General features: G+C 46.9%; 1 protein-coding gene across 5 annotated transcripts in view; it reads right to left on the minus strand.

The window, feature by feature from the left end:
• The window catches only part of LOC138817618 (transcription factor Dp-1), a 47,441-nt gene that overhangs the window by 22,319 nt on the left and 2,357 nt on the right, over nucleotides 1–22,765 (minus strand). For all 5 annotated transcript variants that reach the window (XR_011368904.1, XR_011368905.1, XM_070008084.1 and 2 more), the window contains exon 3: nucleotides 3,891–3,957. Coding sequence is in view for 3 of the 5 variants with exons in the window: in XM_070008084.1 (XP_069864185.1) it covers nucleotides 3,891–3,957 (67 nt within the window). In the remaining 2 variants the exon portion in view is untranslated. The remainder of the gene's footprint in view (nucleotides 1–3,890; nucleotides 3,958–22,765) is intronic.

The raw sequence follows: 22,765 nt of genomic DNA on the forward strand, positions 1-22,765 counted from the left end.
CAGGACACAGGATGAGACAGGAGGACAGGCCACAGGTAAGAGAAAGTCTAAATACCTGATAGCTGCTAGCAGGGATGTGAGCAACTAGAATCTCACATCCTGCAGCAACAGTGACTCCAGGACCCTTAAACTCCACAATTAACTAGAATGAGAGTAACAAGTTCACACGGCAGCGTGTACTGTGCAGGCCAGAGCTGGTGCAGCACTGTACCACTAGCAGAATGCCACAGGCTATAAAACTGCACCAGCGGCTCTTCACCTCATGGGTCTGTGGATGCAGAATGCTGTGCACTTACTGCTTTTTTCGGGGGGAAGGGGGAATCTTTGAGCCTCAAAGACTGGGGTGATCAATTTCCCCCAGCAATCTGAAGAGGTTGTAGCCTCAGCAACTGGTCTGCATGCCAGTCCAGGGCTGCAGAGCTGCTCTTCTCACTTAGAGTAAGGAGACTACTCTTCTTCCCACTGCGCATGGGCCTCTAGCAAAGCCTGAGGTTTCGTGGAGAAAGTTGTGCCCAAGCTTTCAGCACCCACGTCTGCCTTGTAGTCCTGAGACATTCTACACCACACCAGGCCTCACTCACACATGCACACTGCAATGGCTAATTCTCTGGATGTGACGGGATGTGATGGGACATGGGAGCTGAAAACTGCCCTCTGAAGCAGCAGGAGAGGTGATGACACAAGCGGCTGCCAGCCTCTCAGGGCTGGAGGTGGGCTGGGATTTGGGGGACCTGCTGGGCCACAGCTGACTAGTCACAGAGCAGCTCCAAGGTGAGAGGAATCATGCTCTGCACCGCTCTCAGGGAGGCAGCATGGACATCACGCAGGTTTCTCCAGAGCCCAACTTGTTCTGCTATATCCCTGGTAAGTGAAGAATGCATCTGGCCCGAGGGTCTCAAAGTGAACTGACCACAGGTGCAGGGAGAGGGGACAAAGTGTAACAAAGTTCTTGCCCCACTCCACGTTGTCAGTCCTCTCCCAGACTCTGCTCCTGGCCAGGGACTCTAGAGATGCCTCTGACATGAAATACTGTGTATACTCCCAGGGAGCCGCAAAGGTCAAGGCTCTATTCACTGTGTACCCAGGCTTTACTAAGCACTGCTGAGGGTACCAGGAACAACATTCAGAGGCTGTTCCAAGGCTGGGGTGTGGGCAAAGGGACATGTAATTTTAACCTCCCCATCAACTCCATAACAGTGAGTTTCAATAATGAACTGCTTGTGAAGATAAGAACAGATACAGTCACTGCTGTTGGGCCTCAGAGGTCACCGGCTCAGGAACAGAGCTCATTTGCTGTAAGAGTCACTAAGAAGCAGAACTGGACCACCATGGCCAACGAAAGTAGTCAAGGACTAGAAACCCAGAGTATGCAGACAAGGGCAGGAAGTGGCCAGATGACCAAAACCTGGCCAGAACAACAGTCACAGAGCACTGTGACCACACAACAAATCAGCACCACATCATGTCCTCATCCTGCAGATCAAGTCTACTCATCTACTTATTGTCAAGACTCATACAAACCAAGCACAGAAAAGGAGGAGGTCGGCATATGACCCAGGTGAGACAACAGAGGCAGGAGAGCATCGCTTTTGTGGAAGGAAGTCATTCACTGTCTCACTGTAACTTCTGCTGCATCTCTTGAATGGGAAACACGCCTGAAGTTCATCTGAACATTACTTTTGGGTGAATAATACTGGATGTCCCAAGCAGATATGAATGCAGAATGGTCAGCAGATACAAAAGGCTCTCTTAGCTGACCCTGTTCTGGGAATAAGCAGGGAGGGGCAGGCCCTGGTAGCAGGGGGTGCAGCAACACACACACACACACACACACAACACACACCCTGGTAGCAGGGGGTGTAGCAACACACACACACACAAACACACACGCCCTGGTAGCAGGGGATGTAGCAACACACACACACAGACACACTCTCTCTCTCTCTCTCTCTTTCTCTCTCTCTCTCTCTGACCAGTAGGGCCAAAGTCTGAGTCAAGTCAGGGGGTGTAGCAACACACACACACACACACACACACACACACACACACACACACACACACACACACACACACACACACACACACACACACACACACACACACACTGACCAGTAGGGCCAAAGTCTGAGTCAAGTCAGGGGGTGTAGCAACACACACACACACACACACACACACACACCAGTAGGGCCGGCAACACACACACACACACACACACACACACACACACACACACACACACACACACACACACACACACACACACACACACACACACACACACACACACCAGTAGGGCCAAAGTCTGAGTCAAGTCAGGGGGTGTAGCAACACACACACACACACACACATATACACACACACACACACACACACACACTGACCAGTAGGGCCAAAGTCTGAGTCAAGTCCTTTCCCAACTCTACCTACTCTAGTCTCTGGTGGACCAGGGAGGACACACAACAGCCCAGGATGCAGCAATGGCCCTCGTGGGGACTGGGAAGGATGCAGTGATAGTCACTATGGCATCTGGACCTGGTTGGTTTTGGGAGTGAAGGCACTGGACTCCCACATTCACACAGCATAAATCACAAATGACACAGCAGAGCTGCTGTGACCGAGGGACAAAGGGGACCAGATTACCATCTTCAAGGCCCTCATGATTTGGGGGAAAACAGCTATTTTTATTTTTTGGTGCCGGTCCTGGGCCTGAACTCAGGAATTCACTGTCCCTGAGCTTAATTTGCTCAAGGCCAGTGCTCTACCACTTGAGCTACAGCTCCACTTCTGGCTTTTTTTTGTAGTTAACTGGAGATAAGAGTCTCACAGGCATTCTTTCCCAGGCTGTCTTTGAACTGTGATCCTCAGATCTCAGTCTCTTGAGTAGCTAAGCCAGGATTACAGGCCAGAAAGACAACAATCAGAAAAACTAGGAATAAGGAGCTCTTCAGAACCTGGCCTCTGAGCCTCTGCTCTGGCTGAGCGCCTATGAAGATCCGGACTAGGCAAGCAGATGCACCTCGGAACAACATGACCCCCCCCAAGTCTGTCCCATGAGGCACGGAAACAAGCTACACCAAGCACCTTGCAGAAGCGACCTGTGCCACGGGATGCAGGGAGATGCAGTGTGGACAAAGGCCAGGTCCCATGCAGGCAACTGCTCTCTCCAGGTGTTTGTTCATCTGAAGAAGGAAATCCCCAGGAGAGCGTAACAGTCACAGCTGTAATGGCTGCACTGTGGGGGCCAAGCCTGAAAGGCACTTGAGGATGGGCCTCAACCACTTACCTGCCTCGCCTCCTTGATGCCTCAAGACAGAAGACAGAGCTCTCGTTGGGTGCCGATGGCTCACACCTGTCATCCTAGCTACTCAGGAGGCTGAGATCTGAGGATCGTGGTTCAAAGCTACCTTCCTAGGCAGTAAAGTCTGCGAGACTCATCTCTACTAAACGACCAAAAAAGCCAGAAGTAGTGCTTCTGGCTCAAGTGGGAGAGTGCTAGCCTTGAGCAAAAGGCACTCAGGGACAATACCCAGACCCCAGGATCAGCAGAGGGACGCAAGTGGAAGCCTGGGAAGATGCCAGCCAGCTCTCAAGGGATTTATACCAAGTACAAGTTCCTCATTAGGTGCCCAACCACAGGGCCCTGGAGAACCATGGGATATGGCAACCCTCTTTTTGGGTGAAAATACAAGTGACTGACATTCTTCCCTTGACACTGTCCTCAGACCTCTGCCCCTGCATAAAGAACATACACTTTGGAAAGCAGAATCAGCAAAGCAACTGGAGACAGTGCAGGGTTGGCAGCCCTAGGATGGCCTAACAGGCAAATCATCCACACACCCAACTTCATACATTTATCTACAGACTTACATTTCCAAAACAGGCTCCCTTACCTTTCCCAGGACTAAGGTTCTGGTCTATAAAGACCTTTAGTTCTCCGTTGGCTTCAATTAGACTGGCCTGCAGGGAGTAACAATAACAACAGTAAATACAGTATCTAGAGAGCCACACAGCTAGTTGTTAACAAACCATCCGTGTGATCTTTAAACCACTGCCTAAAAGAATAGGTCACTCTAAAGCCAAAAGGGTCAGTCTCAAAAGCAGCGATGCCATGTGTGGCTCCCAGTGACCTGCAGATCCCAGGTCACTAAAAACAGAGGGAGATGCCTCTGCACAGTGCCACAGAAAGGGAGCACATGACAACACAGATGACTCACACACCGGGAAGGCATCTCACCCAACTGTCATCTGCAGCCACCCTCCAGAAGACCCATGCAAACTTTTCATTCTCTCCTTTGGCCAACAAAAGTCCAAGCCAGGCAGGGGCCGTGGCTGCCCTGTCCTTGAAAAAGATACCTTACCCCAACATCAACCTATGCAGGTACTGGCCTGAGGCAGGGACAGGAGGCAGTGGTAGGTCTTACTATCTCACTAGTTGCAAAGTAAATAAGCCAGGGGTGGCCAAATATTCTTCCACAGAGAAAATAATGGTGACAGATGGGGAGTCAGAGAGGACATTTAGCTACATACCAACAAAGACTCAGAGCCTGGCCAGACCAGTGGCCATGCTCTATACTTCTTACAGAAGAGCAAGTGCTACCAACCAAGGAAGATGACAGGATCACATGCAGCCTGGGCTCGAAGAGCATGTGGAAGGCACCAACATTACCACGAGGTTAAATCACCCTGAACCAGGAAATGGCAGGTAAACCCAGATGAAAAGTCAGATGGTTAATTCAGGTGTGCAAAGCCAAGAATTTAGACAGGTGGGAAAAGCCAGATGGGTGCACTAGGAAGTTAAGAATGGGTAAGGTGGGTACAAAGTCAGGTAGATAAGGCCAACAGAGGTTACAGCCAAGAATGACAGTGCAAGGTGAATAAAACAAGGATTAGAATTAGGTAGGCAAAGCCAGGACTTAAGGTAACACCAGGCAAAGTCAAGAGGAAGACCAGAAGCCAAAAATAGCATACACTTGCAAGCCAGCTACACAGAAAAGATAGGTTTAAGGACTGTAGTCCGAGGCCAACCCAGGCAGAACCAGGAGATCCTAACCAAAACAAGTTAAAGCAAGGAAGGGCAATGTGTGTTGCTCATGTAGGAAAGCACCTGCCTAGCAAGCACAAGGCCCTGAGTTCAAACTCAAGGACTGAAAAAAAAAAGAGGTGGTTAAGGCTATTTGGCCCAAGTCCTGGTATGTAGGCTGATGGGCAGGGTGCCAAACTGGTGACATTAGGAAGTGAAGAAGGACTGAAGACACCAAGTCGGACTGGACAACTAAGAGACAATGGCTAGGTCCAGGTTTGTGAAGTTCTGTGTGGGACACCTAGTGAGAAAGGCTGGGAGTTTAAAGCTAAGCAGGCATGGTGCACTGGAGGTATGCCCACAGTGGAGCCATCGCTAAGCATGCTCCAAGGGTTCTATCCGTAACACCACAAAAGTAAAAATGAACAAAAATATATAGGTTGTCGGTTACATATGTTTGAGTCAGTAAATCCAGCTTGCTAAGGCCAAGAGCTTAACAGCAGGTAGAAAGGTCAACAGGAGCCGGGCACCGGTGGCTCATGCCTGTAATCCTAGCTACTCAGGAGGCTGAGATCTGAGGATCGAGGTTCAAAGCTAGCCCGGGCAGGAACATCCATGAGACTCTTATCTCCAATAAACCACTAGAAAACCAGAAGTGGCGCTGTAGCTCAAATGGTAGAGCACTAGCCTTGAGCTGAAGAGCTGAGGGACAGCGCTCAGGCCCAGAGTTCAAGCCCCATGACCAACAACAACAAAAAAAAGGTCAACAGGAAGGCCACGGGGAAAAGAGGAAGACATTAAAGCCCATTGGTAATGCCAAGAAGTTAGGGCAAATGGGCAGGCCAGGGGGTATGGACGGGTAAGGCCAAGTTCGTAAGACCAAGACATCAATAATGGCAGGAATAAGGTCACCTCTGTACATCCAAGGGGAAACAAAGGGCAAAGAGGTGAAGGCAATGGATTACAGTCCGTTGTAGAAGGCCGGGGGTGGGGGAGTTTAAAGCCAGTAGGTAAATAACACCCAGGAAGTTAGGCCACACAATGAGGCTAGGCCAGGTGATGGGGCCAGTGGAAGACCCATTAAGTTTTGTGGGGATTTAAGCTTTTTGGGCAAGGCCTTGAGGACAAGCCCAGGTGGGCAAAGAGAGTAGATGAGGCCAGAGCAGAAGAGTCAGGACACTGAGTGAAGAGAACCATGTCTCACAGGGAAACCGGGGGTGTGAAGCAAGGTCAAGCTAAAGCATTGACCCTAATGGGGTCAAGCTGTGAGCACAAGGCCATGAAATTATGCCTAGGAAAGCCTGCTGGGTACAGGGGGCTGGGAAGGCCAGTTAAGGCCTGGCAAGAAATGCAGGAGAGTAATAAATAGAAGTTTGAAGCAAGGCTGTGATGAGGTCAGGTTGAGGCTGGAAGCAAGAACACACACACTAGGTTGGTCATCAAAGAGGCAGCTGGCAAGGCCAAAAATCCCAGTGGATAGGATAAAGCCATGAGTCCAATGCATATGGCCAAGAGCCTCGGTCAAATGGCTTAAACAGGGTCTGGATAATGTTGGAAGACATAATGCTCTCCTTAGCTCCCTCCTGAGAGAAAAAGCCAATGGCCCTGGGCCATGAGTCTGGGAGGGAGGGAGGCTCCTATCACAGCATGTGGCATGCCTGGCCCACTGCTCCCTGCCTCCTACCCTCAGGTACTCTTGTTCTGAAGAGGGACACTCACACTGGATAGGCAGCTGCCCCTGGACAGCGCCTGCTGCATCCTCTGGTTTCTGCAGAGCATGACCACTCCACTACCAATAGTCCCACCATGCAACTCCACCAGAAGCTATTGCTCTGTTCTGATTTAGTGCTTCCCTTGACCACTGCACTAACAGTGTTGCAGTGCAAGAAAAGAGTGAAGAAGAGGCAGAGCCCATTTACTGTTGTCACAATGTTTTTCTGTGGATTGGGGTGCAAAACAGCATCTGTTTCCTCAGGCCCAGCCAATGTGGAGACCATAGCCTGTATTCATGTTTAGGTCCCACTCTAGAGTCCTGCATGGATGGAACTCAGGCCCACCAGTAAGACGACCACAGCGCTGTACTCATGTTCAGGTCCCATTAAACTACCAACCACTAAGCCAGCTTCTGACATGCAGTTACACAGGTGCTCTAGCAAGAATGCAGGTGGCTTCCTAAAGGAGAAACTGTCTGGCCCTCAGAGACAGCGGCCAGGAAGTTCCTCTGCTTCTGTCCTGTCTTGAGGTCAGCCCAGCCACAACAGGAATAAATCCAGTATCCCAGCAGCAACCCATGCCACAGATCCTAAGTCCAGAGTCTCTATGATCACAGGTACCATCCTACTGACGTGCGCATGTCCCCATTCTTCATCTCTGGTGCTTGCTTCTGGCACAGGTACCCAGAAGCTCACCAGCCAGGAGTAGACAGCAGGGCCCTTGTCAGAGTATGAGAGGGAAGGAGACATGCTTTCTCTACAATCCTCAACTTGGTGCTGTAAAAAGTCCAGGGAGACTGGGAAACAAACCAAAATCAAGGGAAGAGAATAGGTAATAGCCAGACCCAACAGGACCTTCTCATCTATAGCTCAAGACATATTTACAAACTGTCTGCCAGAGAGTAAACTCCTCTTATTTGTGCTCCTCGAATGTCAATCACTTGCATTCCAAAAGAAGCTAACAGAGCAACTTACTGTCATCTTAAAACCTAAGATCCTGGGCCTGCTAGAGACTCGATGTTCACTTGTATCTTACAGGGTCTCCCTCTTTTGCCACACAGACATTGAGCAGCTGGCACTACGGTCTGGAATTTTTGTCCTGGACTGCAGAACCTTTAGTAGCACCTCCAGTTCTGCTACCACATGCCAGTCCATCTTCTCCCAACCTGCCCAGCGGGGACAAACAAAATTATCTCCAGATGCTGCAAATTTGCCCCCAGCCGAGAAGCACTGGCTTCAAGGAGTAATTTTCAGGCTATACTGACTGTAAAACAGGTCTATTCTACTGAGCAAATCAGTAAAATAAACACCAGCCTTTATGTTTAGCCTGTTTACTCAGGCTACAAACTCTACCACTTGTGCCACAGCTCCATTTCTGGCTTTTTTTGTGCTTCACTGGAGATAAAATTCTTGTGGACTTTCCTGCCCAAGCTAGCTTTGAGCAGCAATCCTCAGCTCTCAACCTCCCGAATAGCTAGGATTATAGGCTTGAGCCACTGGCACCTGGCTCAGTCATTTACAAGATCTAGCAGATAGGAAGTCTGACCTGCCAGGAAGCCCAGTGGTGGGCTGAGGTGACTATCAGCCTACCATGCTTACCCCACAGTGTCAGGTCTTTCATAACACCACAAATGACAAAATCACAAAGGAAATGCAAGCCTTCCTTTCCATAAAGGAAATTAGAAAACAAAACCACTAGAGTATTCTTGTTCACAAATAATATGAAGAAGAGCATGGGAGATTTTCAATAAGCCAATACTCTAGAGGCTAGTACTGGCCTGTAACCTTGATAGGCAACTGCTCCCCCGAACCAAGTGCCAAGACTCATTACATGAGGACACAGGGAAGAGCCCTTGTGATCGAGTAGTGTCCCTGGTAAAAGGAACCTCAAAGTGAAACATCCGCATCACACTCGCCTCGCTAACTAAACTGAGCTCCACAACACCAGAGTCTGGTGTGCGAGGGTGACATTAGTAGCTTGTATCCTCATGACCTTCCACGTCCCCTGGTTCTCTGAGAAGCCACACATTGATGTAAGGATGCTCAAGCAGTTCACAGGGAGAAAGAAGATCCACACCACAGCCAGTAGAAGCCAAGATCCAGACAGCCAGTCCCCAGTCAGCTCCTGCTGTTAGCCCTCATCCACAGAATCATAGGATAGTGGAGGTTTGCTGCAAAGGTGAGCCAGCGTTCCAACGGTGCCTCTACAATGAAGCTCTGTGTTGGGGGCCATTGAGCATGCTGAAGGAACCTGTCCCTGGCAAGGGACTGGCTTCACAGAAAGCCTTAGCAGAAGGTTTCTCTCCTGGGCAAGCTCACTTTCCTATCAACAGCTTTGAGGTGATCCCACAGGAGGGTAAGTGAAGAGGGAGATGGACATTCTAATGAAACTTCACTGTTGTGTGACAATGGTAAAGACAGCAAAAGCCAGGAAGAACAGGCAACTATGCTCAAGCTTCAACTCCAACATGTGATCAACTACAGGAATCCTATAACTGTACTACAGTGTGTAGCAGCCACTGCACAGGCCAAGCCTAATTTGTGCCAATCATCATCCACTCCTGAAAGTGGACCCACAGTCCTGCTATAGCTACTTTCCTTCCTAGAATGGGACACCAGCAGAGCCATCTAAGGAAGTCCTGGCTTTTGTTCCTTAGGAAGAATGGCCCACAGCTCCACCTCAATAACACTCTCATCCATGAACTTCTCCAACTACATCCAAGTGCCAATCTGGTGTCCACAGTGATGGAGCAGTGCCTGGGATGCAGTGCTGACCCGGTGTCTACAGTGACGGAGCAATATCTGGGATGCATGCAGTGCTGACCTGGTGTCTGCAGTGACAGAGCACATCCCATGGCTGAAAAGTGCTGGCAGGGCAGGGGGAATCCCTGAACGATGGCACATCTATCCCAAATGTCCAAGTCACTCAAGAGGGCACACACAGTCTGCTGGACCAGCCTTGCCCAAGGCCCACCTCTGTGCCCACCTGGTTGCAGTCAGGGCCTCTCTAGTAAGAAGTATCAGCTACGTTGGAGATGGAGTATTTGGTGAGCAGCAGGCAACCTTGACTTTCCTCAGAAAAACTGTATTCAAAAGTCTTTAACAGTTAGTTGATGTTCTTTCAACTCATGCACTAAAGCAGCTAAGCAGCAACACAGTAAAACCTTGTTCTCAGAGCACCTTACACCACAATGGCCAACCCTACCAAAAAATGAGAATCAGGGAACTTATTTTTCCAATCTCCAGAAGGGGTCTGGTCACCATCATCCTTTCATAAATAAATGATGACCATGGTCACAGCTCTGTAACTGTGTCATTGATAACACAGACAAGTGCAAACACCTAAGCAAATGGATGCAGTAGGACAAAGCACCACCCACGTCATGCCACAGCTCTCAGCTAACTCCCCCAAACTACTCAGCTTAGGTGCTACAGAGACTATGAGAAGCCCTTGCTAGTAGAGGGAGGCAGGTGAGTCTACATCAAGGGTTCAGAGTAGCAAGCAAACATCCTCTACCACTGCTCCTGCCCTGTCTATACAACTTTCCTTCCGAGTTTCCAGTCCACAACTTCCACTGACTTCTATTGTCTGCTTCTCCAACATGACAAGAGAATTCCTATTAGGGCAGGAATCACAGTTCCTGGTTCAAAAACAGCTGAGAAAGGACCTGCAATCAACTAAACAGGACAGGGCCAGGCCCAAGAGGGGCAGAGAAGACTGCCAGCCAGCACTCTAGGCTCAAGGAGCACCTGTTACTGTCCTCTTAAACACCATCTGTGTCCCATAAAGCCACATTCCCAGCTACTACCAAAGGGAAAAAAACATATAGCCAGTTGAGGTGGGACTCACCTGGAATATTAGCACTTAGGAGACAATTTCAAGCATCAAGGCTTGAGCTATATAGCAAAAATCTGCCTCAGGGATGGGAATGTGGCTTAGTGGTGTGCTTGCCAAGTACTTATGAAACCCTGGGTTCTATTCCTTAGTACCACATAAACAGAAAAAGCCAAAAGTGGCACTGTGGCTTGGGCTGCAGTGTTGCTAGCCTTGAGCAAAAGCTCAAGGGACAGCGCCCAGGCCCTGAGTTGAAGCCCCAGAAATGGAAAAAAAAAACTGCCTCAAAAAAATATTTTTAAGGGTTGGGAATGTGGCTGGCTTAGCAGCAGCGTGCTTGCCCAACATACATGAAGCCCTTGGTTCAATTCCTCAGTATCACATAAACAGAAAAAGCTAGAAGTGGTGCTGTGGCTCAAGTGGTAGAGCTCTAGCCTTGAGCACAGAGAGTCTCAAGGACAGTGCCCTGGCCCTGAGTTCAAAAATATATATTTTAAGTACACATATTCATATTTATTGATTTTGAGCAAGATAGCAAGGAACAGAATATGAGCTGATTTACATAAAACTGTAACATAAATTGGGGCATGGCGTGCACATCTGTAATCCCAGCTACTTGGGAGGCTAAATTAGAAGGACTGAGAATTTAAGGTCAGCCTGGGGAAAGTGAGACTATCTCCTTATCTCCAAATAAAATATACACAAAGAGGTTGGGAATGCAGCTCAAGTAGTAGAGCACTCATCTAGCATGTGGAAGGCCCTGGATTCAATCCAAAGGCAAGGGAGGGGAGGGGATGAGAGAAAAGGGGAAGAAAGTGGAGAGGAGGGAGGAGAGAAAAGGGGAGAGAGGGGAGGGGAGAACTGTATAAAAACATGTGCATGTCTGAACACATATCAGAGGGTTACCCCCAAACTACAGCTGAGGGGTGGCTAAGACAGTGGATTAGAAGCATACACCATTTTCACTCCTTGAATGAGAAGATTCTAATAACACAGAAGAGACTTAATTCTCAAGAGAAAAAGAAAACCAGAAAACCACAAAGATGGCAGGAAGGCAGAAAACCAGAGAAACCAAGTCAACAGAAGAAAAGCACTGAGTTCCAAGCAAACCACCAGCTCCCTGGGGGAGAGGCATAGACAGCCATGGCAAGACTAATATAGGTGTAGAAAAAACCTGCCTCCCCCCAACCCAAGCCTTCATCTAAGCGCATGGGCAGAAAGCCAGCCTTGATAAAGAAAGGCATTCTGTCCTTCCCCTTAGTAGGAGAGTACTTATTATCAGACAGTTATTCTAGAGGCCGGAGAGTAAGAACTATCACTGCTTAAGGAGTCTCAGGATGCCTGGACATGAAGTTTGAGTAGAAGGTTGAGGAGTGGGAAACAGGGCACTTCAGAGAAGTTTAACCCCTGGGAAACCACAAATGGGTGGGCCTGCCCCCATAGCTCCACAGGCTGACTCCTTGGGTGAGAGCCTGATCATCAGTCTGTCCAAATCAGGTGATACTCATGGCCTATGGCTTCACAGAAGGGGGAGGCATGAGAGCAGCTGAAAACGGTTAATTTGTTTTTTATTTGTTTTGATGGTAAATACTGACTTTTTTTTTTGGGGGGGGGTCCGGTCGTGGGGCCTGAACTCTGGGCCTGGGCGCCGTCCCTCAGCTCTTCAGCTCAAGGCGAGCGCTCTACCACTTGAGCCACAGCGCCACTTCTGGCTTTTTTTTTCTGCTTATGTGGTGCTGAGGAATCGAACCCAGGGCCTCATGCATGCAAGGCAAATGCTCTACCAATGAACCACCTTCTCAGCCCCAATACTGACTTTTTAAATAATGGATATGGCCAATGTTGTACTTACTTCCTTTTTGTATGTGCTGGTGAATATGAACTCAGGGTCTGGGCACTATCTTTTGCTCAAGGCTAGTACTCTGCCACTTGAGCCACAGGTGCACTTTCAGCTTTTTGGTGGTTAATTGGAGATGAGAGTCATGGACTTTACTGCTCAGGCTAGCTTTGAACTGTAATCCCAGATCTTAGCTCCCAAGTAGCTAGGAGTATGAGCCACTGGTATTTGGCTTTATGTGCCTTTTAATTCTGCTTTTCCCTCCCTTTTCCCTACAGTCAGTTCTCAGCCACACCTGGCTTTCAGTGTTTAATCCTATGTCAGGTTTCTTTTCTACCACCTTTTCCATTTGTACTTTGCTTGTATCTACAATTCAAACTGCCCTCTATCTCTATTTCTCCACCACTAATAATCGTTTACTAATACTCCTTGCCTATAAGTAGGCTCTTGTAGCATCCTTTATTGTGTGTGTTTATGTCTACATGTGTTTAATCTGTTAATTTTTTTTAATTTCTCTTCCTCCTCCCACACTCCCCAAACACATTAACCAGATCTTTTCTACTTGTCTAACTCCATGTTCTCATTAACCTCTACTAAACTTAGCTGTCGCCTTTGATTCCCTCTATACCATATACCTGGTTAACTAGAACACTTTGCTTCTACACTCACAGATGCTGGAGCAAGTGGTGACTGGTCTTGATTAGAGACTACATGCAAAACAAGTGTGGGTTATCAAGTGTGACAGCCCACAGAGAAGAGATATGCAGTGTGTTGAGCACCAAAATGGAATTTTTGACTCCTGGGTCATCTGTCTGCAGTTGAGCGCAGTCATTCCTCACCTATGGCAAGCGAGACCCCTATGATAGGCGAAAATCAGAGTAGTAATAATAATAATAGTAATAATGGCGAGGGACAACTATATAATGCTACTTCACGAATGTTCACGTATGGGGGAGGGGGGTTCTCTCTAGAACATAGCACCTACCATAGTTGAGGGATCACTATTTGCGCTTTTTTTTTTTTTTTGGTTGGTCATGGGGCTTGAACTCTGGGCTTGGGCACTGTCCCTGCATTCTTCAGCTCAAGGCGAGCACTCTACCAGTTGAACCACAGCATCACTTCCAGTTTTCTAGTGGTTTATTAGAGATAAGAGTCTCATGGACTTTCCTGCCTGGGCTGGCTTTAAACGGTGATCCTCAGATCTCAGCCTCCTGAGTAGCTAGGATTACAGGTGTGAGCCACCGGTGCCCAGCTTATTTGCGTATTTTTTTTAAAAACCTGAAATATAGTGAAGCCATAATACGTGAACCACAATATAGCGAGGGACGGCTATAACAGGAAAACTATACTACAACACAGCTACTACCCAATTTTAAATGATTTCTGAGAAATCACCAACTAAGAAGACACAGGAGACTAAAACCTCCACCTAAAAGTTCACAACGGAAAAAACGAATCACAAAATATATAAATACAACTTGTCTCCCTCAAAAAAACCAACAACTGCTGGGCGCTGGTGGCTCACGCCTGTAATCCTAGCTACTCAGGAGGCTGAGATCTGAGGATCGAGGTTCAAAGCCAGCCCGGGCAGGAAAGACCATGAGACTCCTATCTCCAATAAAACCACCAGAAAACCGGAAGTGGCGCTGTAGCTCAAGTGGTAGAGCGCTCGCCTTGAGCTGAAGAGCTGAGGGACAGCGCCCAGGCCCAGAGTTCAAGCCCCACGACCGACAAAAAAAAAAACAAAAAACAAAAACCAACAACTACATGATAAAGGAATTAACATATAGTGAAGAGGAAGAAATTTCAAACAAGGAATTCAAAAACAAAGACAGTGATTAATAAAATTGAGGGTGCATATAATACACATATACATACACATATACGTGCATGTGCACACACACACACACACACATACAACATAAATTGAAAGGAGAGACAAACACATGACTGAGCTCAAAATTCAAACAAATACCTGAATGAAATAAAACAATGGAAGATATGAAAGAGAAATTCAAGCCAGGCACTGGTCTATAATCTTAGCTACTCAAGAGGCTGAGATCTGAGGATCTCGGTTCAAAGCCAGGCAGGAAAGATCATGAGACTCTTATCTCCAATTACTAGGAGAATAGCCAGAAGTGGAACTGTGACTCAAGTGGTAGAGTGCTTGCCTTCAGCTAAAAAAAAAAGCTTAGGGGCAAGCACCTAGGCCCTGAGTTCAAGTCCCAGGACCAGCACAAAAAAAGAAAAAAAACATTCAATAAAGACAGAAATCTTGTTGAAAAAAATAATATTAGGATCCTGAAAATGAACTCAATAGCCCAAATAAATCAATCAAAAGCCTGCCTAGGGTCTAGAAATGTGGCTTAGTAGTAGAGTGCTTCAATTCCTTAGTACCACACACAGAAAAAGCCGGAAGTGGTGCTGTGCCTCAAGTGGTAGAGTGCTAGCCTTGAGCAAAAGCAGCTCAGGAACAATGCCCAGGTCCTGCATTCAAGCACTAGAACTTCCCCCTTACCCCCCACCCCCAAAAAAAGCCTGGCTGACAAAGCTATGGAAACAGCTCAGATGCCCACAATGGATGAGTGGATCCAAAAAATGTGGTACCTGGGCTGAGAATGTGGTAGAGTGGTAGAGTGCTTGCCTAGCATGCATGAAGCCCTGGGTTTGATTCCTCAGTACCACATAAACAGAAAAAGCCAAAAGTGGTGCTCTGCCTCAAGTGGTAGAATGCTAGCCTTGAGCAAAAGAAGCTGAGCAAAAGAAGCTCAGGGACCGTGCCCAGGCCCCAAGTTCACATTGTAGGACTAGCATCAAAAAAAAAAAAAGAAAAAAAAAAGGTGGTATCTACCCATAATAATATTATGTCATTTGCAGGGAAATGGATGGACCTAGAAGAAATCATGTTAAGTGAGGTAAGCCAAGCTCAGAGATACAAACGGCACATGTTTTCTCTCATATGTGGAAGCTAGATATAAAATATGTGATAAAGTCTACAGGACTCCAGGTAATTCACACATAGTAAGAATAAAGGACATTCTTTTGAGGAGGAACACAAATGCACAACGCCTTTGTACCTCTGATCATATAGGGCCTGGGTGCTGTCCCTCAGCTCTTCAGCTCAAGGCTAGCACTCTACCACTTGAGCCATAGCACCACTTCTGGCTTTTTTTTTCCACTTATGTGGTGCTGAGGAATCGAACCCAGGGCCTCATGCATGCAAGGCAAGTGCTCTACCACTGAGCCACCTTCCCAGCCCCAAGAGGGCTTTTTCTTATTTGCTGCTTTTGTTTTCTTTTCTTATTGTCTTGTTCATTTTTCTGTCTTTGGGAGTGTAAGGGGAGGCATAGAAATGAAGGGACAAAGGATGAACAAATACAGCAGTGGTAATCACTAGACACAATGTTAAAAATGAACTATACAACTTGTGGGTGGAGATGGAGGGAAAAACTAGGAGAGAACAAAGAAAGTGACTCTGTCCAACAAGAAATGTACTCTTTACCTGACTTACGTAACTGCAACACCCCTGTATATCACCCTTATAATAATAATTTAAAAAAAAATTTAAAGCCTGGCTAAAAGATCATAAATTGACAACAGAGCATCAGGGATTAAAGATAGAGAAGTTGCATCAATCTATCAAAGACATTTAAAAGTCACTAAGAAATGAGTTAGTGATTGTGCAAGACTTACTGAGAAACCATCAAATGAGTAGAGAAGGAACAAATTGAAGGCATAACCTACTCAATAAAATAATACAAGCAAACTGAAATAACTTCTTATTAACTTTAAAATATATAGAAACTGAACAGTGTATTGTTAAGAAACAAGACCATGGCTCAAATAGAACACCTATTAGCAAGCACAGGACCCTGCGTTCAGACCCCAGGATCACCAAACAAACAAACAAGCAAGCAAAGATATTCCTAAACTAATGAAAAAGAAAGCACAACCTATCAGAACATGTGGGACACAGCCATGCCATTCTTATTCAATACAGTACTGAAGTCCTAGCCAGTGCAATAAGGTAAGAAAAATAAAAGGAAAATAGGGAAAGAAGTCAAACTATACCTATTTGCAGACAATATAATCCTATACTTGAAGGAGTCCCACAAACAACCTACAGATCTATACTTTCAGCAATGTAGGAGGACATAATAGTAAAAGATGAACAGACTGAATCAGGAAAACAATTCCACTCATAATAGCCTGGAAAACAATCAAAATACCTGAGAATAAACTCCACCAAGGCTAAAAAAAAATCTCTAAGCTGGGAGCCAATGGCTCACACCTGAAATCCTAGCTATTCAAGAGGCTGAGATCTGAGGATCATGGTTCAAAGCCAGCTTGGGCAGGAAAAGCCGTGAAACTCTTATCTCCAATAAAACCAGAAAACCGGAAGTGGCACTGTGGCTCAACGCTAGCTAGCCTTGAGCTGAAGAGCTGGACAGAGCTCAGGCCCAGAGTTCAAGCCCCATGACTGACAAAAAAAAATGAGTTTCCACCAGCCTGGAACTTGGCGTTCTTGACAGTGATAAGACTGACCCAGAACATGATGGCTGACTGTCATGACTCATCACTTTCCTAAAGCAAATGCTGAGTTTATCTACCGAAAACACTGCCCGAAGAGTACAACGCTAGCTTCAAAGCCCCCTGAAGGTACTACACCCTGTCTGCTTAGGGGATACCTCTCCTGCTCAGGATACAGAATGAAGGGTCTGCCAAGAATCACATTACCCAGGACCAACAGGCAGGAATGGGGGTAAGCAAAGGTTTTTTTTTTATGCTGTGTGCTGTCACAAACAAGGTGATAAACACCAAGCTAAAGAATGAGTGCCAGATTTCTAACTTCAGTAATAATCATCTTCATGAATAACTGGATTAGTCAAAGAGCCAGCAGATTAGTGAATGACAGGTGCAAGTTTGTAGATTAGCCCCAAACAGCCTTGAAGACACATGCAGAGGCTCAACTATAACTGAGGATCTCTTGCTTCACCTTCTTCCTTGCAAAGTGTGACCTGGGTGGACTCAACAGTGGCATAGCCATGTTAATTCAAACCCTAAGGGCCAGGGGTATTGCTCAGAGGTAGATCACAGGTATAGTGAGCACAAGGCCCTGGGGTCAACACCAGGGTTAAAAAGGAAGATATCTTCTAAGAGGCAAATAAATGGACCTACATGAAATACTCCAAAACATGAAGTTTTAAGCACAGGAAGTAACTCTTGCACAACAGCTTAAGAAGGTCTTCAACTATGCTGTAATTTTTACCAGAGTCCAAGAACAGAACAACTTGGGTCACTGAATTTAAAAAAAAAAAGAAGAAAGGAACCTATACTAATTAGCCAATTGAGGGAGGAAAAAAAAATCACCTTATTGAAAACATCTCTTTAATGATAAAATTCAAAACATATTCTCCTTAGGCAATTAGAAAAACAAGTATATACAAATTAGCAGGAAATAAAGAAAAATGATAAGTTCAATCCACAAAGAAATACCTTCAAAGGAGAATATTCCCCAAATCTTAAAAACACAAACTAGCCGGGTGCTGGTGGCCTGTAATCCTAGCTACTCAGGAGGCTAAGATCTAAGGATTGTGGTTCAAAGCCAGCCTGGGCAGGAAAAGCCATGAAACTTTTTTTTCTGGGTCTGGTCGTGGGGCCTGAACTCTGGGCTAGGCGCTGTCCCTCAGCTCTTCAGCTCAAGTCTAGCGCTCTACCACTTGAGCCACAGCGCCACTTCCAGCTTTTGTCTTTTTGCTTATGTGGTGCTGAGGAATCGAACTCAGGGCCTCATGCATGCAAGGCAAGTGCTCTACCACTGAGCCACCTTCCCAGCCCAGCCATGAAACTCTTATCTCCAATAAACTAACAGACAACAGGAAGTGGCACTGTGGCTCAAGTGGTGGAGCACTAGCCTAGAGATGAAGAGCTGAGGGACAGCGCACAGGCCCAGAGTTCAAGCTCCATGACTGACCAAAAAAAAAACCACAAACTAAAACAAGAAGTTTAACCTTTCAAACTGAAAAAGTTTTATAGGTTTTAAATAGTTACCATGAGCATGTTGGGAATGAAAAGTTACAGGGGATACTCTTCTATAATCAGATGGATGTAAGGACAAGCTGGCACAATCCTTCTAGAAAGAATCTGACAATGAATCTCAAAGACACAGCATGTGGATGTACACACATGCAAACATGTACATACTGCGAACACACATGAATGAGCACACCTCCAAGGATTCAGCCTAAAAGTTGTCATAGATTTGTGCAAACTTAAGACTGATCAGGAAACCACTGGACTCCTCAGCATAGGGACCCATGTGCACATTCAGTCCCCAGGGGAACCCACCCCTCTCACACTAGTGCTGATGGCCTCTCCTGACAACCTGCATCTCGTAGTCTAACCAGCCCTATTTGCTGTCTACACCATTTTGTGCCAGCTCTAGTCGTTAGTAAGAGGCTAGGAATACAATCTAGATGGTTGCACACATGGTTTCTATACATCTTTCATTCTTCACCTATTCTACCAAAGTCAGAACTCGATATTCTGGGATGGTTCATGTAAAAAACTGGAATGGATGGACCCATTTCCCAAGAATCAGCTTTCATTCCATATCCAAGGGTGTACTGCTGGTCTGGATCTAAAATAAAGGGTCTAGCTCTGTGTCATGTTTATTTCCTACCTCCTCAGCAAGTCCAAGTCTACAATTTCCAAGCATGTTGACTAAACCTACAGCTGTTAAAATCATGTCAGGAAAAAATGGCTGGCAGGAAAATCCTGGCGGTGCATGGTGGCACAGATCAGACAGGGCACATCTTTGCAAAGTACTAACTGAACAGGAACAGATCAAATCCCAATTGCTCACAGAGAACTCAACTAGGGACAATTTCATATTCTTCCTTAAAAAAAAAAAATCCAACAACTAAGAATACTTTAACAATGAGAAGAAATATTACCTGGACCTAAATTCCTCCTGTGGAACTTCTACTAAATGGATCACAGAGAGGGATTACGACAGAGAAGCCTGGTGGTGACTGGACTTCTCCACAGAATGACACAGTAGGGGCCTAAGTGGAACACCCCAGCAGATGCCCCAGAAGGGAAGGGGAAAAAGCCAAGTCCAGCCTGCCCAGGCATCTGCCCATCTCCTAGCATCACCTCACAGTATTTAATCTAATTTCCTAGATTCCAAGTGCCACAATGTGGCAGGAGACCAAAGTATCCAGCGCACAAGCATCACTGTCACCAGGGTCATCAGACCCCAGGAGAGACACCGGTGTCAACCAAACACTGCATGTGGAACTGAAGCATGCAAACACAGGGTTCGCACAAAGAACCCTGTGTTTGCATGCACAGTTCAAGCACCATGGAGGAAAAGAGCATGACTCTTCATTCAGGTCCCACATCACCTTGGCCTGACAGAAGAGTGTTAGACCAGACCCCACACAACTTACAAACATGCAGTATGGAAGCCCTCTGGGCTCACAGGAGTCTATCTGGCTAGCCAGCAATCTGACTGCAGACAGCATGGTCCAGGCCCCATGCAGGGTCAGGAGTCACGATAGGCAGCATCAAATAGCCACTGCTATGTGGAAGAGAAGGTGCCTGGAGTGAAGGGACACCTAGCTGAACCTTGAATCCAGGACTACTTTGCTATGTCCAGCCTGGCCCCTAAGACATGCCTCCTTGCAGCCTGTTTCAGGGCCGGTACTTCTGATTAAACTGAAATTTTCTGGCTTTTAACAGTGCCTTAACTTTCTCTACCTTCATTCCCTGTGGACAGATACGCTGGCCCACAAAGCTGGTAGACAGTGCTCCATTCAAGGGCTGAGCCTACCATCCTGCCCTTCAATCACCCTCAAGGTAAAGAAGCATCCATTCCCACCACACACCAATTTCTGTAGGGAGGGACTGTCATGATGAGTTTTCTCTAGCCCTGAATGCCACATCTAGGTCTGGGAAGCATTGTTTGGTTCTTCATCACTAATCTGAGCTGGTAATGAACTGGGCCTTAGGCAGTGCCACTGAACAGCTGAGTGGTACTTAGTCTTCAGCTCTCAAATATAGCTTAGGGAGATGTTTTCATAAACCACCAGGAAACAAACTGACAGCACTGAGCAGCTCTCAAAGCCAAGGGTTATGCTGGGCGCCGGTGGCTCACACCTGTAATCCTAGCTACTCAGGAGGCTGAGATCTGAGGATCTCGGTTCAAAGCCAGCCCAGGCAGGAAAGTCCATGAGACTATCTCCAATAAACCAATAGAAAATCAGAAGTGGCGCTGTGGCTCAAGCAGTAGAGCACTCGCCTTGAGCTGAAGAGCGCAGGGACCCAGAGTTCAAGCCCAATGACGGTCCAAAAACAATAAAAACAACAAAAAAAAGCCAAGGGTAATGGATGTTGGGCACTACCTTACCAGCCACAGTACACTAACCAGTCAGATAGCCGACCTAATGACAAGACTCTTGCACTCAGAGCATGCATTTGATCCCAGTTAACTGAGGGGTTTAGGTTTGAGAGCCTCTACTAGATGTCAAAATCCAGATGTCTAATTATACTGAGCCTAATCTGTTCCCTATGGGAATAAAGCTATGGGCTATGTACTCTCAGTTCTCCTATCCAAACTTCCAAGTCCTGGGATTACAGGTATATGCCACCACACCCAGCCACTCAGCTTCTCCACAGATCTGAGGTATGTCTGGATGACTTAGAATACCTAATTCAACACAAATGCTCCATAAGTAGCTGCTACCCTGCACTATCCAGGAGTCATGGCAGGCAACGGCCTGTGTATGCTCAGTGCCAACAGAATTTTTTTTATCGGAAGTTGGCTGAATCTGAAGGTGCAGTACTTGTAGGTAAGGAGGACTGGCCACATTCTGACTCACATACCCTGCACATGGAACTTGGGGGGAGTGATACAGGACCCTAGTCAGTGTTTTCCACAGTCCAGCACAAGTTTTCCAAGGACTTTTTATGACAGGAGCATCTACCTCCCTTTCCACTTACAAACCTGCTCCAATGCTGGCCAAGTCTAAGAATATGGGACTTCTCAGCTGGAGCAACCAGGATCACAACTTCATGGGCAATATATACGCCGGCACTGAACTTGACAGAGGAACTTCATATCCTGTTTCCCAAGGTTTCTCCACTCCCTATAGCATGTAACCGTTACCAAGGCCTCATCTGCTCACACACTATGAACAAGGACTGCCCTGCCTATCCACACCTACAGGTCTGCCTGGACCACCACTGAGAAAACAAGCATCTCAGCCATTCCCCTCAATGTCTCATCATGATCTTCAAGGCATTTCATCATCTCCATGCTTGTTCTCTTCCACGTGGCCCCAAACTTAACTCTTCCCACATGCTCAGTGTCCTACGGAACCCTAGCCGATGGCACCCCACTCAACCAGTTAGATTTTTTTTTTTTGGTCCGTCATGGGACCTGAACTCTGGGCCTGGGCACTGTCCCTCAGCTCTTTACCTCAAGGCTAGTACTCTACCACTTGAGCCACAGTGCCACTTCTGGCTTTTTCTGCTTATGTGGTGCTGAGGAATCGAACCCATGCATGCAAGGCAAGCACTCTACCACTGAGCCACCTTCCCAGCCCCAACCAGTTAGATTTTATCTGATGAACTACTGCTAAGAAACACTCCATAGCTCCTTCATGTCCTCCTGCAGCACTAGTTGTGAATCCTCTAAACCTCAAATGTCACACCTGTGACCCTAGCTACTCCTAGATCTGAGGATCACGGTTCAAAGCCAACCAGGGCAACAAAAGTCTGAGAGACTCTTGTCTCCAATTAACCTCAAAATGCCAGAAGTGAAGCTGTAGATCAAGTGGTAAAGCACTAGCTTTGAAGCTTTGAGCACAAAAATTCAGGGACAGGGCCCTGAGGTCAAGCCCGAGGACCAACACCAAAACAAAAACAAAAAAACCCTAAATGTCACACCCCACACGTTACCACCTGGTCGGCTACAAAATGGCCAATACTTGACTGTCTACAACCTCAGCTTCCAGTCCATGCAAACACTCTGACTTCTTCCAGCCTGAAAAGCCTGGCTGATTCTCAGCCTGCAGACCCTGTTCCCCCCACAATCCGTTCCCCTCTCACACCATAATGGATGACCTGAAGTCAGCACCAGGGGCATCAGCTGGCCTCATGGTGATTGTACTGGAGGGGTGTTCAGTCCTCCTCTGGTCAGACAACAGAGCCTGACCCCGTGCCAGTCATGTCCATGGGTCTCTCTCCATAGAACACCAAGAAAACAAAACAGAAGAACCACATCAGTAAGGGACCTAAGTGTTTAGTCACTAAAAGTACAATATGTCCTGGAACTACCTACCCTACAGAGGCAT

This window comes from Dipodomys merriami, unplaced genomic scaffold (genome assembly GCF_024711535.1).
Source record: "Dipodomys merriami isolate MVZ:Mamm:240054 unplaced genomic scaffold, mDipMer1.0.p SCAF_70, whole genome shotgun sequence".
Taxonomy (NCBI): Eukaryota; Metazoa; Chordata; class Mammalia; order Rodentia; family Heteromyidae; genus Dipodomys; species Dipodomys merriami.